Source organism: Kogia breviceps, chromosome 15 (assembly GCF_026419965.1).
Source record: "Kogia breviceps isolate mKogBre1 chromosome 15, mKogBre1 haplotype 1, whole genome shotgun sequence".
Taxonomy (NCBI): domain Eukaryota; kingdom Metazoa; phylum Chordata; class Mammalia; order Artiodactyla; family Physeteridae; genus Kogia; species Kogia breviceps.
In genome coordinates, this window is record NC_081324.1 from 69198629 (window position 1) to 69214513 (window position 15885).

The 15885-nt window shown below is 56.1% G+C and overlaps 1 protein-coding gene across 1 annotated transcript in view; it reads left to right on the forward strand.

Annotated features, from left to right (window-relative positions):
- Window positions 1-7878: 7878 nt before the first annotated feature.
- Window positions 7879-15885, forward strand: part of MN1 (MN1 proto-oncogene, transcriptional regulator) — a 46018-nt gene continuing 38011 nt past the window's right edge. Inside the window, exon 1 of the mRNA XM_059040210.2 lies at window positions 7879-11710. Coding sequence (XP_058896193.1) covers window positions 7963-11710 — 3748 coding nt within the window. The 5' untranslated portion in view covers window positions 7879-7962. The remainder of the gene's footprint in view (window positions 11711-15885) is intronic.

Below are 15885 nucleotides of genomic sequence, written 5' to 3' on the forward strand. Positions count from 1 at the left end.
GCTGGACTGAGCTCTGGAGTCGCCAGGGGCCTCAGTTCCAGCTCGTGGGGCTGGTTTGAGTTATTTTGGGACCAGGGCCTGGGTTCAGTGCACTCAGCTTAGAGAATGGAAAATAGAAGCTCATAGCTGGATGCCATCTGGGGAAGAGAAATCCTCATAGATGGAGAGGTCCGCTGAATCGCCTCAGGATCCTATGGACCCGGGTTTGAGACTGGGCCCTGCCATGGACAAGCCTTGTGGCCTCCAGCAAGTTCCCAAGGATAACGGAGATTCTGTCCTCCTGGAAGTGCTTTCAAGATTAAACGAGGTCTGGGAGAGCTTCTGTTCTCAGATAAGGGGCAGCTCTTATCAGGGTTGCTATTCATACTTCCAGGCAATGGTCCTGTTTCTGACCCTCCAGGTCACAGCTAAGCATGTTGCCCTGCAGTTTGGATGTCCATGCTGGCTCTGAGCTAGATCCTGGAAAGGGAGTGTGTCTGAGGGAAGGCTAGGTTGTCAGGGAGGGCTTGATGCTGGAAGCAGGCCCCTGTGTGTCTGGTTCCCTGGGAAGTGGAAATGCCTTATGGTGGCCAGAGCTCTTGTCCTGTGCAGGTGGCCCTACCTGGCCAGGTGAGCTGGGAAAGAGCCACTTCTTGTCCAGCTATTGTTCAAGGGGAAGGTCAGTGGCTCCCTTGTATTGAAACTCTGTGTGAGGCCCTGGGGGCCTCTGGGAAGCAGGGAGGTACAGGAAGAAGCAGAGGAGGAGTATCCTTCCCCAGGCTGGGCATCTCCTGGGGCAGAGGAGGGGGCGTTTCTTAGGCCCTTCCCATGCCCCTCCCTAGCCCCAGACTCTGGGACTCAGACCTGGGCCCAAGTCGTTTAGACTGTGGACTGGTTTGCAGGCTGATGGTGGGGTCACACTGGGACTGGTGGGAGTCCCACTCTGCCTTTCACTTGCTGGATGACCTGGGCCAAATCCCTTCACCTCTCTGTGCTTCAGCTTCCTCCTTTGTAAAATGGGAAAAATGAACAAAACCCACCTCACAGGGTAGCTATATAATATAATAATAGGATATATAATATACTGTGAGAATATCTATTGTATATGATACATGTTATAGAGTGTAGGCTGGGTGCTTTCCCACACTTTTAACCTTCCGGACACCCTGGGACACAGGTATTACTATAGATCCAGAAAATGGGGCTCCAGTCCAGGGCTTGCCCAGGGTCATGTGGTCAGAACTGTGTGTCTGGCAGAACTGGGCTTTGAACCTAGAATGTCTCTCTTGGAAATGCCCCTTGGCCTCCCCCAGCTGAGGGTGGGAAGTCCTACTCAGCAGGAAGCAGCATCTGTCGTCCCTGAGGCAGGAGGGGACCCTTGTCTGTGCAAGCAGCCCTGGGGTGGGAGAGCCAGCAGGTATTGCCTTGATCTGTGCTGGCTGCTTGGGGACAAACTCGGGACTTTCCCTCTCCCAGGCCTTGTTTTCCGGGAAACCAGTGAAGATGGCTTCTGGGGTCACCTTGGAAGGCAAAGAAAAGGGAGATCCTGAGGTCCTTTATAAACTCACCTCTGATTATATCACTTGGCTTTGCTTAAAACCCTTTCGTGGCTGGCTCCCCCGAACCATGTCCAAAATGTCCCACCTGCCTTTGTGGTCCTCCTGATCTTGGTTCCTGTTGACCTCTTGAGCTTTAGACCCTGCCCCTCCCTTGTCCTGCTCTAAACAAAGTGCTGCCTAAAACTTCCCACACTCCTTCTGATCTGATTCCTCTGCTTGGGAAGTCTTTTGACCCTGGTTGTGTTGTTAAACTCCTATTCTACCTTCAAAACCCACCTCTGGGAACACTTCTCAATTATCCATCTCTCCTAGGACAGTTATTTTATCCCTTATAGTGTGTAATGTACTCTCTTTTGCATAGAATACGAGGTTTTCTTTGATCTGGCTGGGACTGGATCTTCTACTTTTTCCCCAAGTTCCTAGGCTGAACCCTGACATTCAGTAGGAATTCAATATGTATTTATTCAATGGAGAAGAGACCCCAGAAGATATCAGGCATCGTGCATAGAGAGAGGGAGGGGATACTGTTGCTTAGCAACTGGCAACCTGTGGCTACATGAAGGTCTCATCCCTTCTAACCTCTAGCCAGCTACCATATCCTCTATCCTGGCCATAGCTGGACCTTCCCCAGAGGCTTCAGCCCTGGATGCTCCCTGAACAGATGCTGGGCCTGTACCCATTTACGCCAGCACAGTTGGGGGTGGGAGAGATTGAGGTGACCACCTAAGAGAGTCATTCTTTCTCTCAAAGACTGGCTGATGAGGCAAGGCTGATTTGTTAAATAAACCCAATTTCTCTGGCATCCTGGTTCTGCTTTTCACCTCCCTGGATCCAAACACAGAAGAAATAATAATGATACTAATGGTAATAAGAGGCTACCATCTATCTAATGAATGCCCGCCATCTGCCATGCTCTGTGCCACTTTTAAAACCTTGTCTCCAATCCTTATGCTCCATATGAACTGGCTATGAGTCCCCTTCCCAGCAGGGGAAACTGAGGCTCAGAAGAGGAAAGTATTTTGTCCAAGGTCACACAGATGAGAAGTGCTGAAGCCAAGATCTGAATCTGGAAAGCTCACATGCTTTCCACCACTGACTCAGGAGAGAGAGGTGTCAGTGGAGGCAGGTTCCCCTCCAGGCCTCCTGGGGACTTTGCCTGCAAGAGAGACTAGGTCTGCTCTGATTCCTATGAGTTTCCAAGCTCTAAAGGGGATGGGGGTTAGTGGGGAGAGGGCTGAGAACAAAAGTGTGTGTGTGTGTGTGTGCGTGCACTTGCACACGCGTGCACATGCACTAATTTCTCACATTGGTGTGGTAGAGAGACACCCAGAGAATAGTACTAATCATCATCACAATAATATTAATGATGATCATAATGGCAATAGTGATAAAAGGAGCTAACATTTCTTGGCACTTACCATGTTACCCGTACTGTGCTAATCGCTTTATCTGAACTAGTACATTCAGGTAGAACAGGTGGTAATTAAGAGCCAGGGGTCAGGGTCTGGCAGATTGGTTTGGAATCCCAGCTCTGCCACTCCGTGACTTTGGGAAAAGCCATTTGACCAGTCTGAGGTTCCATGTCCTCATCTGTAAAATGGGTTCAGAGTCCCGATCCTGAAGGGTTGCTACAAGGATGAAGTGGGACCCTGGATGTAAAGCAGGGAGGCTTCAATAGCCAGCAGCCAGTGTGATGATCTGTCCGCTATGGAGGTGTGTGTGAGCGTGTTTCTGAATGCGTGTGCCTGTACTGGTTTTGGGGGCCTGACGGGCAAGGGTGAAGGCTGTGTGCCTACTGAGGAAAGGGTGTTGAGTGTGGGTTGTTTTGTGCTTTTTTGTGGAGTGGGGGGCTCACTAGTTGCAGTCTCCTTTGGGACTGGAGCTCCTGGGGCCATTCCGGGCAGCTCCCCACTTGTCACCAGCCGGGAGCATCCCTCTTCAGCTCTGGGGCCCCAGTCCAGCTGTGTCTCCTCCTTTCCTTGCCCGGGAGGCCCCTTCTGACTGTTGCCAGCACACTCAGCCCCCCCTTGAGGGAAAGGCTGAAGGAAGGGGAAGAGGAGGGAAAGGCCCCGGGGTTGGGACCCCTGCTGCTCCTGTCGCTGCAGGCTCTGCAACGGCGGGCGGGAACTTTGAATGTGTCTGAGCGCTAGGGGGCAATGTGTCTGTTTCAAAGAAGCTGTGGGCCGTTGCAGGCAGAATGCACACACAGGCACACGCAGGGGCGCCCACACCGTGGAGGTGCACACACCAGCCAGCACGTCCACGGGCACAGATGGGCACAGGCAGGGGCATGGCCTCTCACACTCGCAGAGAAAACAGACACACGTGAGCAGAGACGCAGACACGCAAGGTGTGAGGCAGCCACGCACACACAGGTACTAACACAGAGGCATCCACAGAGAGGAGTGTGGGTCTGGGGGGCAGACAGGGACACTCACGGAGACACCCAGAGACACAGGAACGTGGGCACACACAGGCATGGACACAAACACGCGCAGGTGCCCTGCACCGGCACACACGGGCCAAGACACAAATGCAGGCACAAGCCACACACCCGCACAACATTCTTTAGTGTTAAGGAAAGGTGACCCAGACACACATTCTGAACAGAAACACAGCCGGGCCCAAACACACTCTGCTTTCAGACACTCACACACCTTGTAGACTTAACTCTTGGAAACAGCCCCAGAAAAATACTCCCACACCCCCCTCCCTGGAACGCACAGAATTATTCCACAGGAAACCTGCCCAGGTGTTCAGGGGACCCTCTCCCTGCCCCGTGTGAAGTCATGCCTCAGCCAAGAGCACACCCCAACCAGGGTCTCCCCAGACCTGCCGGTCTGCGGGTCATTTTTCCCACCGCCCTGGCCCACCCAGGGCTCCAGACAGGCCCCAACTGTCCCTGTTCTCTACAGAAACACAGAGACATAAATCCCTTAAACGGTGCCTCCTGTGGCACCCAGAACCCAGAACCCACCACTCTGGACCAGGTATGTGACGAGATGTCATGGGTTTTGCATAGGTCTTTGCCCATGCAGAGTCCTCCTTCTGGCAGCCATTCCTTCTATTGGTCTCCTTCCTGCCTAGGAGGCTCTGGGTCTCCCCAGCTCTGGCCTGGGGCCGCAGGGTGGGGGTGGGGAGGTCACTGGAGGCTTACCCACGCCCTTTATTTCTTTGTGCTGAAATCAGCCAAGCCTCAGTCTTTTCTTCGGCTCTCACTTCCCTGTCACTTTGCTAAGTAATAATTTCCATGTCCAATTCCATTTCTTTTCTAGTTCTGAAACCTCTAAGCTATCAGCAAGAGGATAGTTCACATGAAAACTAATTACACAAAATCAATATTTAATCACAGACCAACAACCTGATCCTGCAGAAAAATCCTTTTAAAACTCCACCTCCCTGTACAAATACTTCTTCCCGGATGCTTATTTATGGACCTAATTTTTGGTGGGGGTAATTTTCATTTTTAATTTCTAAAAGGAATAAAATATCTGTAGACATCCACAACAGGGAGGTCCCATGAAGGGCCTTGGATCTGAGTTTGCTTCTGCCCTCTGAGTTTTAAAGTTGCAGGTTTTTATTGTTTGCTTTTATTTTTATTCTTATCGAGGGGTGGGGTGTTATTTTCTCCCGGAGTCCCTGAAGACCCTGCTTCTTCCTCCCCTCCCTCTAAATTGAGCCCATTTTCCTGGCATTTTCGGTTCTGGAACACCCAGTGTCTGCCTTCCCAGCAGTAACTCCGGGGAGCGATGAATCCGCACGCTCGTCCTGGTAACTTTTTAACTCTCCGCCCCGCGACGGTGAAGTGCAATCTGAGGTTTTTAAATAAAAAGGGCTCAGGGGTTGGTTTTATTATAACGTTTATTTCATTTCAGATTTCATGCGCAATTTAGCAAACGCTAGACAGTCTTGGGCGATAAACACTTTCTTTTGTTGGGGGGAAAAGGCATTTTTATACACCATGCTTAATTTTATTTAGATTTAATAGCGATATCAGGGGCACTTTAAAGAAAGTTCCTTTTTCTCCCCTTCTGCTAAGAATGCTGGTCTGCTAGCAAAATCGCCTCGTGCTATGTTATGGCAAGGAAAATTAAAAGCCTGCTTCCCCTTCCTCCCGTACAAACGCTTTAGGGAAGAGAATACACACATGCAGGCACAGAGAATAAATACTTCCTCTACCCTCCATCACCTCTAACTTCCAACTTCTAATTGCAAGATAGATTGCAGCCTCAGTGGGGATCAGGAAGATCTAAACATTTTAACTAAGATTATTGGGATAAATATTTCATAAAGAGCAGGGCAGATATTAAATTACTCGTATTGATTTTAGTATCACAACCCAATTCCGTTCTTTGGGCTCTTCAGTTTAATTGATCTCTTAAGGAGGCCAACCTCGCGCCCCAACAGGGCCTGGGCCTTGACCGGGGTGCCTGAACTAGGGTGCTCCGGCCGGCCAGTGTGGCCCTCTGCACGCAGGTCTTCTTGGGGCTCCTAACTGCCTCGCCGCTCTGGCGCTGGGCTCCTCCTATATGCCCCCCATAAAGTGGCCCAGTGGTTATGGTTCCTCCGGGCGGAAGCCGGCCACTGAGAACCGGGAGCCCTAGACAGTGGGGATAGGAAACAATTGTGCGCGCCCTAGTGAGGGAGGCGATTCCTAACTTCGGGGTTCCCCGTCTGCTTTCACCTCCAGGAAAATCCGAGGGCCGGCTAACTTGGGTGCGACAAGTAATCAGACAGCGGTGGAGAGCCGAGGGAGGGTTCGCTCTCGCTGAAGCGCAGTCGACACTTAGCGACTTTCCGCGGTGAGACCAGGATCTTTGCCTGGCGACCCCATTGTCTGAGCGCCCCGCACCGCTTACCGCCCACCTCCCCGCCCCCTACTCACACCGCAGGTCTCACTTCAGTTGGGGGTGGGGAGTTGGGAACTGTGGTGAATGGGAAGGGGGGTGAACAAAGCCAAGCTCCCGCCATTCTCTGTCTGCGCCCTCTCCAGACCGATGCGCGGGGAGGCCAGGGTGCGCCCGTAGCGCACTGGCACCGGACCCCGAGGCTGACCGGCGCTGGGGACCCCGAGCTGGCGAAGTGCGGGTTCGTGGTGGGGGCCTCAGCAGTCAGCACCCAGGACCACCTTAAGAGCGAGCCCCGCCCCGGGCCCGGAGCTCGGGCTGCGCTGATTGGTGCAAATGTAATGGCTGAAATTGATTGCTGAAATGCAAAACTTGTTGCTGCTTCTCCGGGCTCTGGGCGAGAGGCAGACACAGAGAGGGGAGCCGAGACCCTCGGAACGCCCCACGCAGAGCCCCCCCGCCAGCCAGGAGAGGGGTGCGCGGACCCCCCAGAGCTGTCCCCGCCTCCCTCCCATTCCGGGCTCCGAGAGCGCAGCCGGAAAGCCTTAGCCTGCTAGCCCAGCGTGGCCCCCAACCCGCGTACGCCCCCCTCCCTGGGTCCGAGGGCGACTTGCGAAGCACCTCGGCGCGGAGGCAGGGAACCCTAGCCTTGGAGCGACCCAACCCCTCGTCTTGCTGCCCGCCCGCGCCTGGAACTGTGCGCGGAGATCCCTGCGAACTCAGAGACCTAACAGCGGAGGACAGAAGCGTCAGGCGGCGGACGTGGCCGCGAAGCGGCGCGCCGGGGTGCAGTGCACCCGCCACGGAACAGGGGAGTCGCGCCTTCCACCAACCCTCGGTTTCAACCCCGGGCGCCCGCCGCCTCCTCAGCCCCGCTGAGCTCCCGGCTCTGGGACCGGCACCGGTGATGCCGAGCGGAGCCTCCAGTCCTCCGACCCGCTGAAGAAGAAGTAGCCGCTTGTTCGGGCCGACGGGGACTGTGCGAGCGGATCCTGCTTGGCTGAGGCTCGGGCTGCGGAGCGCGGGGACTCCGGGGGGAGGGGGGAGGGACCGCTCGGTCTTTGCCCCGGCGCCAGCCACGGCTTTGAAGGGTCTCCCTGCTTGGCCCCTTAGCAGCTCCGCCACGGACTCCGGGAGGCTTCAGGCAGCGTCCAGGGACTCCCCACCCAAACCGATCGGACTTAAGAAGGTGATTGCTCTGCTTTCCCTCCCTCCTTCCCGCCTCCTTCCCCCCACTTAACTTTTTGTCTTCAGTCACCCGCAGCTCCGTTCCCTCCCCGCAAACCCACCCGCGGCTGTGCTAACGTCCCGGGGCATGGGCCCCCCAACACGGCTCCTGGAGGCCCCGCGGCGCCGCAAGATATGAGAGGCCCGCGTCGGGCAGAGCTAGAGCTTCGGGAGAGGAGCTGATAACCTCCAGCCTTCACAAGCCAGGCGAGGTGGCGGTGCGCGCTGCGCCCCCGCGCTGCTGAGCGTCCCGGAGCGCCCAACCCAGGGCCGGAACGAGTAGCTGGCCGGAGGCGCGCCGCGGAGAGCAGGCTGTCATGCCCTATTGATCTCCCCGCCCCCCGCCAAGTATGTTTGGGCTGGACCAATTCGAGCCCCAGATCAACAGCAGGAACGCTGGCCAGGGCGAGAGGAACTTTAACGAGGCCGGACTAAGCATGAACGCTCACTTCAAGGCCCCGGCTTTCCACGCGGGGGGACCCCCTGGCACCGTGGACCCTGCCATGAGCGGGCTGGGCGAACCCCCGATCTTGGGCATGAACATGGAGCCTTATGGCTTTCACGCGCGCGGCCACTCGGAGTTGCACGCGGGGGGGCTGCAGGCGCAGCCGGTGCACGGATTCTTTGGAGGCCAACAGCCGCACCACGGCCACCCGGGAGGCCACCACCCCCACCAGCATCACCCCCACTTCGGGGGCAACTTCGGCGGGTCGGATCCTGGGGCCTCGTGCCTGCACGGGGGTCGTCTGCTTGGCTACGGCGGCGCGGCCGGCGGCCTGGGCAGCCAGCCGCCCTTCGCCGAGGGTTATGATCACCTGGCGGAGAGCCAGGGGCCGGAGAGCTTCGGCCCGCAGCGACCTGGGAACCTCCCGGACTTCCACAGTTCGGGCGCCTCAGGCCACGCCGTGCCTGCCCCATGCTTGCCGCTTGACCAGAGCCCTAACCGAGCCGCCTCCTTCCATGGCCTGCCCGCCTCCAGTGGCTCCGATTCCCACAGTCTGGAGCCCCGGAGGGTGGCGAACCAAGGAGCCGTCGACTCGCTGGAATACAATTATCCGGGCGAGCCGCCCTCGGGACATTTCGACATGTTTTCCCCCTCTGATTCTGAGGGGCAGCTGCCTCATTATGCAGCGGGTCGTCAGGTTCCCGGGGGCTCTTTCCCGGGTGCCTCGGCCATGCCTAGAGCTGCAGGCATGGTGGGCTTGTCCAAAATGCACGCCCAGCAGCAGCAACAGCAGCAGCAGCAGCACGGAGTGTTCTTCGAGAGGTTCGGCGGGACCCGCAAGATGCCCGTGGGTCTGGAGCCTGCAGTAGGCTCCAGGCACCCGTTAATGCAGCCTCCCCAGCAGGCCCCGCCGCCGCCGCCGCAGCAGCCCCCGCAGCAGCCGCCGCCGCCGCCTCCGCAGCAGCAACAGCCGCCGCCGCCGCCGCCACCGCCGCCGCCTGGGCTTCTGGTCCGGCAGAATTCGTGTCCGCCTGCGCTCCCGCGTCCCCAGCAGGGCGAGGCGGGCACGCCCAGCGGCGGCCTGCAGGACGGGGGCCCCATGCTGCCCAGCCAACACGCGCAGTTCGAGTACCCCATCCACCGGCTGGAGAACCGGAGCATGCACCCTTATTCTGAGCCTGTATTCAACATGCAGCACCCTCCTCCGCAGCAGACGCCCAACCAGCGGCTGCAGCATTTCGACGCACCCCCCTACATGAATGTGGCCAAGAGGCCGCGCTTTGACTTCCCGGTCAGCGCGGGAGTGGATCGCTGCGCTTCGTGGAACGGCAGCATGCACAACGGCGCTCTGGACAACCACCTCTCGCCCTCTGCCTATTCCGGCCTACCCGGCGAGTTCACGCCGCCTGTGCCCGACAGCTTCCCCTCGGGGCCACCCCTGCAGCATCCGGCCCCGGACCACCAGTCCCTGCAGCAGCAGCAGCAGCAACAGCAACAGCAGCAGCAGCAGCAGCAGCAGCAGCAGCGCCAAAACGCGGCCCTCATGATCAAGCAGATGGCGTCGCGGAATCAGCAGCAGCGGCTGCGCCAGCCCAACCTGGCCCAGCTAGGCCACCCCGGGGACGTGGGACAGGGCGGCCTGGTGCACAGCGGCCCAGTGGCCGGCTTGACCCAGCCGAACTTTGAGCGCGAAAGCAGCGGCGCAGGCGCCGGGCGCCTGGGCACGTTCGAGCAGCAGGCTCAGCACTTGGCGCAGGAGAGCGCGTGGTTCCCAGGTCCGCACCCGCCGCCGGGTGACTTGCTGCCCCGCAGGATGGGAGCTTCAGGCCTGCCCGCTGACTGCGGCCCGCACGACCCCGGACTGGCGCCGCCCCCTCCGCCCGGTGGCTCGGGGGTGCTGTTCCGGGGGTCTCTGCAGGAGCCGCTGAGGATGCCCGGAGAGGGCCACGTGCCCGCGCTACCCTCCCCTGGCCTGCAGTTCGGGGGCAGCCTGGCCAGCCTGGGGCAGCTGCAGTCGCCCGGGGCTGGGGTGGGGCTGCCCAGCGCTCCCTCCGAGCGCCGGCCCCAGCCGCCCGATTTCACAGCGCCCGCGCTCGGGGGCCAGCCTGGCTTCCCGTTCGGCGCAGCGAACCGGCAGGCCACGCCGCACAGCGGCCCAGGCGTGAACTCGCCCCCGAGCGCGGGCGGGGGCGGCGGCAGCACGGGCGGCGGCGGCGGCGGGGGCGCATACCCTCCGCAGCCTGATTTCCAGCCCAGCCAGCGCACCTCGGCCAGTAAGCTGGGCGCGCTCTCGCTAGGCTCCTTCAACAAGCCCAGCTCCAAGGACAACCTGTTTGGCCAGAGTTGCCTGGCTGCACTCTCCACCGCCTGCCAGAACATGATCGCCAGCCTCGGGGCCCCCAACCTCAACGTTACCTTCAACAAGAAGAACCCGCCCGAGGGCAAGAGGAAACTGAGCCAGAACGAGACCGACGGCGTGGCCATGGCCAGCAACCCGGGCTCGGATTACTTCCCAGGAGGGACTGCTCCTGGGGCCCCAGGGCCCGGAGGCCAGTCGGGGACCAGTAGTAGCGGCTCCAAAGCCTCTGGGCCGCCCAATCCGCCCGCCCAGGGAGATGGCACCAGCCTCTCCCCCAACTACACCCTGGAATCAACGTCGGGGAACGATGGCAAGCCGGTTCCCGGGGGCGGCGGCCGGGGACGGGGTCGCAGAAAAAGGGACAGTGGTCACGTGAGCCCCGGGACCTTCTTCGACAAGTACTCGGCAGCGCCGGACAGCGGGGGCGCGCCTGGGGTGAGCCCAGGGCAACAGCAGGCGCCAGGCGCAGCCGTCGGGGGAAGCTCCACAGGCGAGGCGCGCGGGGCGCCTACGCCTCATGAAAAGGCCCTCACGTCTCCTTCGTGGGGGAAGGGGGCCGAGTTGCTCCTGGGGGACCAACCGGACCTCATGGCGTCCCTGGACGGTGGGGCAAAGTCGGACGGTAGTTCCCCGCACGCGGGTGAGTTCGCCTCGGACGAGGTGAGCACGAGCTACGCCAACGAGGACGAGGTGTCATCCAGCTCCGACAACCCCCCAGCCCTGGCCAAAGCGAGTAGGAGCCCTCTGGTGACAGGCTCGCCCAAACTCCCTCCCCGCGGGTTGGGCGCCGGGGAACATGGACCGAAGGCGCCCCCAGCCCCTCTTGGCCTGGGCATCTTGTCTACCTCTACCTCCACCCCCGACAGCTACGGCGGCGGGGGCACGGGCCATCCCGGCACGCCAGGCCTGGAGCAGGTCCGGACCCCAACGAGCAGCAGCGGTGCACCGCCGCCTGACGAGATCCACCCCCTGGAGATCCTCCAGGCACAGATCCAGCTGCAGAGGCAGCAGTTCAGCATCTCTGAGGACCAGCCCCTGGGGCTCAAGGGTGGCAAGAAGGGTGAGTGTGCTGTGGGGGCTTCTGGTGCGCAGAATGGTGACAGCGAGCTGGGCAGCTGCTGCTCCGAGGCCGTCAAAAGCGCCATGAGCACCATCGATCTGGACTCGCTGATGGCAGAGCACAGCGCCACCTGGTACCTGCCGGCCGACAAGGCTTTGGTGGACGGCGCAGATGAGGACAAGACGCTGGCACCCTGGGAGAAGGCCAAACCCCAGAACCCCAACAGCAAAGAAGGTATATGCACTCATTCCCTGTTCCCTTCTCACCTGGTGGATACCCGCCCCACCCCCATTGCAGGCCTTAGCTTCTGCCTTGAAGGTTCCATGAAAGGGGAGGGTCCCCTGGGGTCAGGAGGGCGCAGGGCCTTCCTAATGCCCAGCTCAGAGCTGGGTACCCTTCCTTTGGTTACACCTAGGGCTCTGTGGGCAGACCCCTTCCCTCCCCCCAGGTGCTGCCAGGTAGATTCTGCTTCCAGAGGGTGGTAACAACTTAGGTGGCAGCCCTTTGAGGATTATTGTAGAGCCCCACCCCCTCAAGCTAAAACTCAGTTTTAGCTGAGTTGCTGGGTGCCCAGAGCACTAGGCCCCTTCCCTTTCACACTCAGATTCCCTCCTCACCTTCAACATTCAGGCTCGGTCCACTTTTCAGGAGTTGCGTGCCACCCACCCCCCCCCGCTCCCCCTTCCTTGCAGGACATCTGGGAAGTTGTGTTAATGCCTCCCCACCTTTTCCTAGTCAGCCAGCCTACAGCTTGAGTTCCCTTCTGTGTGTCAGCATCTTTGGGAAAAAAAGTTACCAGTTCTGGTGTCTGCATCATCATTGAGAGGCAACGCCTAATTTGACCTTTGTTCCTAATGAATAACTGTTTTGTCTCTTCTTAACTATTAGAGTTTCATTGAAAAAATGGAGACCTGTCGGGATGGTAGGAGGCAGGCAGTCTTCAGAGTGCACCTCCTTGGCATTTGATGAGGGGGCCAGGGCTGGAGTGGGGTCTACTTGGCAGAGACCAGACGAATCGGCCAGGGCATCATTTGTGTATGGGGATATGGATACATATTCTTAAGACACAAAGGACCTGCGTTTGTCAATATCTCGCCTAGCTTTGGTGACAGATGTCCGGTCCCAGTTCTCCTTTGCATTCTAAGCACTCTTTCCCCACCAGGCCTGGAGGCCTTTAAGGTGGGTGGGGTGGGGGTCAGTAAATGGACCACCATTGCCGTTAAAATAATAATAGTTTTTTTTTTAACTTAAGGATGACTGGGCTGCGATAGCTATCGATTTTATTTTTTAATGGGGCCTTTTTATGTAACATCATTTCCTACCTCACCCCGCCACCTCCCCACAATTCCTACCTTTTTCTTTTAAATACTCACTGAATTTCCTTGGTTTCACCAGGCTGAATATTATCATGGAGTCAGTAGCTGGTGATTTAACCGTGTCTTAAAAAAATACATCCCCCATCCTCGCCTTCTCTTAAGGTTCTTTTCCTCCGCCTTAGTTTTCCTAGTCCAAATCCTGCATCTTGTCATCTCTTGACCCAGGGTTTAAGGTGATGGTAGGTTTTAGGAGAAGGGGATGGGGGCGGGAGGAGGGGGAGGGAAAGTGCGGCAGGAGTTGGGTGGCTCAGAACTCCGGGCTTTCACGCCCGCCTGTGCCGGGTAGCTTTCCCGCTTGGGTTTTCTAATTCATGAATGCGGCCTTGCTGCTTTTCTCTTTGTTCGCCTACTGCCCAGCCCGGGACGCCGCTCTCTCATTTGAAGCTGGGTGTTTAGCATGCACAGCAGACGCTGCGGCCAGCATCAGCATTCTCCAGGCTTCTCCCAGGCAAGGCCATAAATTGGTTAGTTTGGGACCCTCCGCTGCCTCTCCCTTTTTCCCCCCTCCCTCCTTTTTAAAATGGAGTTGGACCCAGCATCCTGTTTGCTCTGCCCCCCTTCTCTTTTATTTTCTTGTACACAACATCTCGGGCCTGCCCGATCGATAACTGGTTAGCACAAATCCCAGACTCTGTCACTTCTACCTGGCTTGGTCTGGCTGCCCCTCCCCCTCCCCCTTCTCTCATCCCCCACCCCACCACAGTAATTAAGACCACATTGGCCAAAATGGGGTGAGAAGAGTTAAAAAGAAAAAAAAAAACACGATTTAAAGAATTAATAAAGGAAAACCAGTAGCGCTTTGCCTGCAAGTCTTTTGAAGGGCCTTAGGTGCAGAGGAATTGGGTAGTTTTAACGAGATTTTTTTTTAAGGTGTTGCACTGTTCCCTTCTCAGTCCGACTAATGTTCCTTTGCAGAAAAAAAAATGCAGACTGTGAATGAAGAAATGTCATTAAAGAAATGTTTTGTTTTGTTTGTTTCATTATCACAGTCAGACGAAGGAAAATATTTTTTTGGAAACAGATGCTAGTCACTTTGGGGTTGATTTCCCCTGTATACTAAACTCAGCCCTCCCCTGCATACGGGAGACGGAAACTTCCTCCAGGGACCAGCTTCGGGGCTGGCCGCCTTAGAATCCTCTGCAGGGACACCCACTTGACCTCCTTTGTTTTCCACTCTGTGATGTGGGAAGGACAGTTTCCTAGATAAAGCCCCGAATTGAGGTCACTCGCAGCTTCTACAGCCTTGGGGCTGCTAGTTAAGGCTTTATAAGGTATCTGCATATGATTCCTGCTCCCTTACTGGTAGTAAATAAGGATGATTAAACTTTTCATTACGATAACACCCTGCAGCTCCATCTGCACATGTTGTATAAATAGGTACACAGAGCCTTCAACGGGCCCCCGATTGACCTGGCTGAAAATCAGAGTGAAGTGCACCACTTTGAAATAGAGTTGAGAAAAAAAGAATTGAAAGGAAAGCGTCCTGCTTTTCCATAAACACACGCCCAGGATCCCATCAGCCATGAAGCAGCTTTGAAATATACCTTTTCCAGGTTCCAGCCCCAGCGAGCACTTTCTTTGACCACCAGTCCCCACCTTTCAGGCAAAGCCCAATTTTGTAATGATATTTTATTTTGTCACGCCATAAAACACGCCAGTACTAATGTGATTAAATATTAACACTGTTTCTGAAATTCTTCGCTCCGATGACAAAATAGTAGTCGGTCTTTAACAAAGTGATCGTGCTCAGGTTGGAGAGAACGAATAAGTCTTTACAACTGCACAAGCTGTGTAGCCACTGGGACGTGCCCGGATTGTCTTATGGGGTTTAGATGTCCTTTGGAGGGGAGGGAACTCTACTGGCAAGTAACACTTCTTACTAAGTCTAGGCCCAAATCACATGTGATGATGATTTTTTTTTTTTAACCAGGAAAGTAAGCCTCTCCAAATTATACTTCCTCTGACTTCTTAACCCGCCAAACAACTCTTATATCATAGAACTCTACGTCTCATCATGAGATTTTGTTTGCACAAAGTTGGGGTGGGGGAAGGGTGAGGTTGTGCAAAGGGGAAAAAACAACAACAACAAAAAAAACCAGCCTGAGTTTGGGCCTATTCGGATATCTATTAAATCAGTGAGGATCACATAAATTTGAAATTAGTTTGCAAAATCATCCACCTATCTTTGTAATAATTGTGTGGCTATGGAGGAATTTCAAAACAGAGAAGGAGAAATAATGATAGTTTGTAGATAAAGGATTTTAAGCCTAAAAAAGTATGTCCCCCTCCTCCCCCTGACCCCTTACGATTTTCAAAACTTGAATTGACTGTATTCCCGTAATAAGTTTACCATTGCCAAACTTCTATTCTGTTGGTTGTTCTCTACCTTGAAATCCGGAGATGTCTAGAAACGCTCTTTCACACGCAGTGAAATGGGAGAGGTCTCTGTATACACTTTTGCATGCAATTCTGCCCTTTTTGGAGGTATGATATTTTTACAGTGATGCGGGAGAAATTTTTGGAATTTCATGCTTCTCTCAGTGTTCCAGTCGGAACACAGTAAGCAGTGCTAAGAAATACTAGTCAGGCAGGATTTGAACATTGAATTTCCTTAGACATGGGGCAGGCTTGGGTTAAGAGTGGGAGGGCTCCTAGTGCTGTTTTTCTGAGTCATTTCTCTCACTCCTTACACCGTGGAGAGAATTTTTAAGGCTCCCTCAAAGTGGTTTTGGGAAGGCAAGGAACCTCGCACTCCTGTATCCCCCCAAAATCACCCAGCACGGGTTGCATGCCTTCATGTGACTTTTGCAGCATCCGGAAGATGTAACCCAAAACTTCGCAGGTGTTAATCAGGGGTAATGTAAACAGATAGGAGCCCCCTTTGTGCAGCTGACAGTCTGGGTCTGCCTGCTCCCTGGCTAGTCCGGGACGTACTACTACTCTTCTTTGGTGCTTGTTCAATATTTAATGGTTGTAATAAACCCGTCTTCTTTGCCCGCATCCTGACATAAAATCCCCACCTAGCACACATCT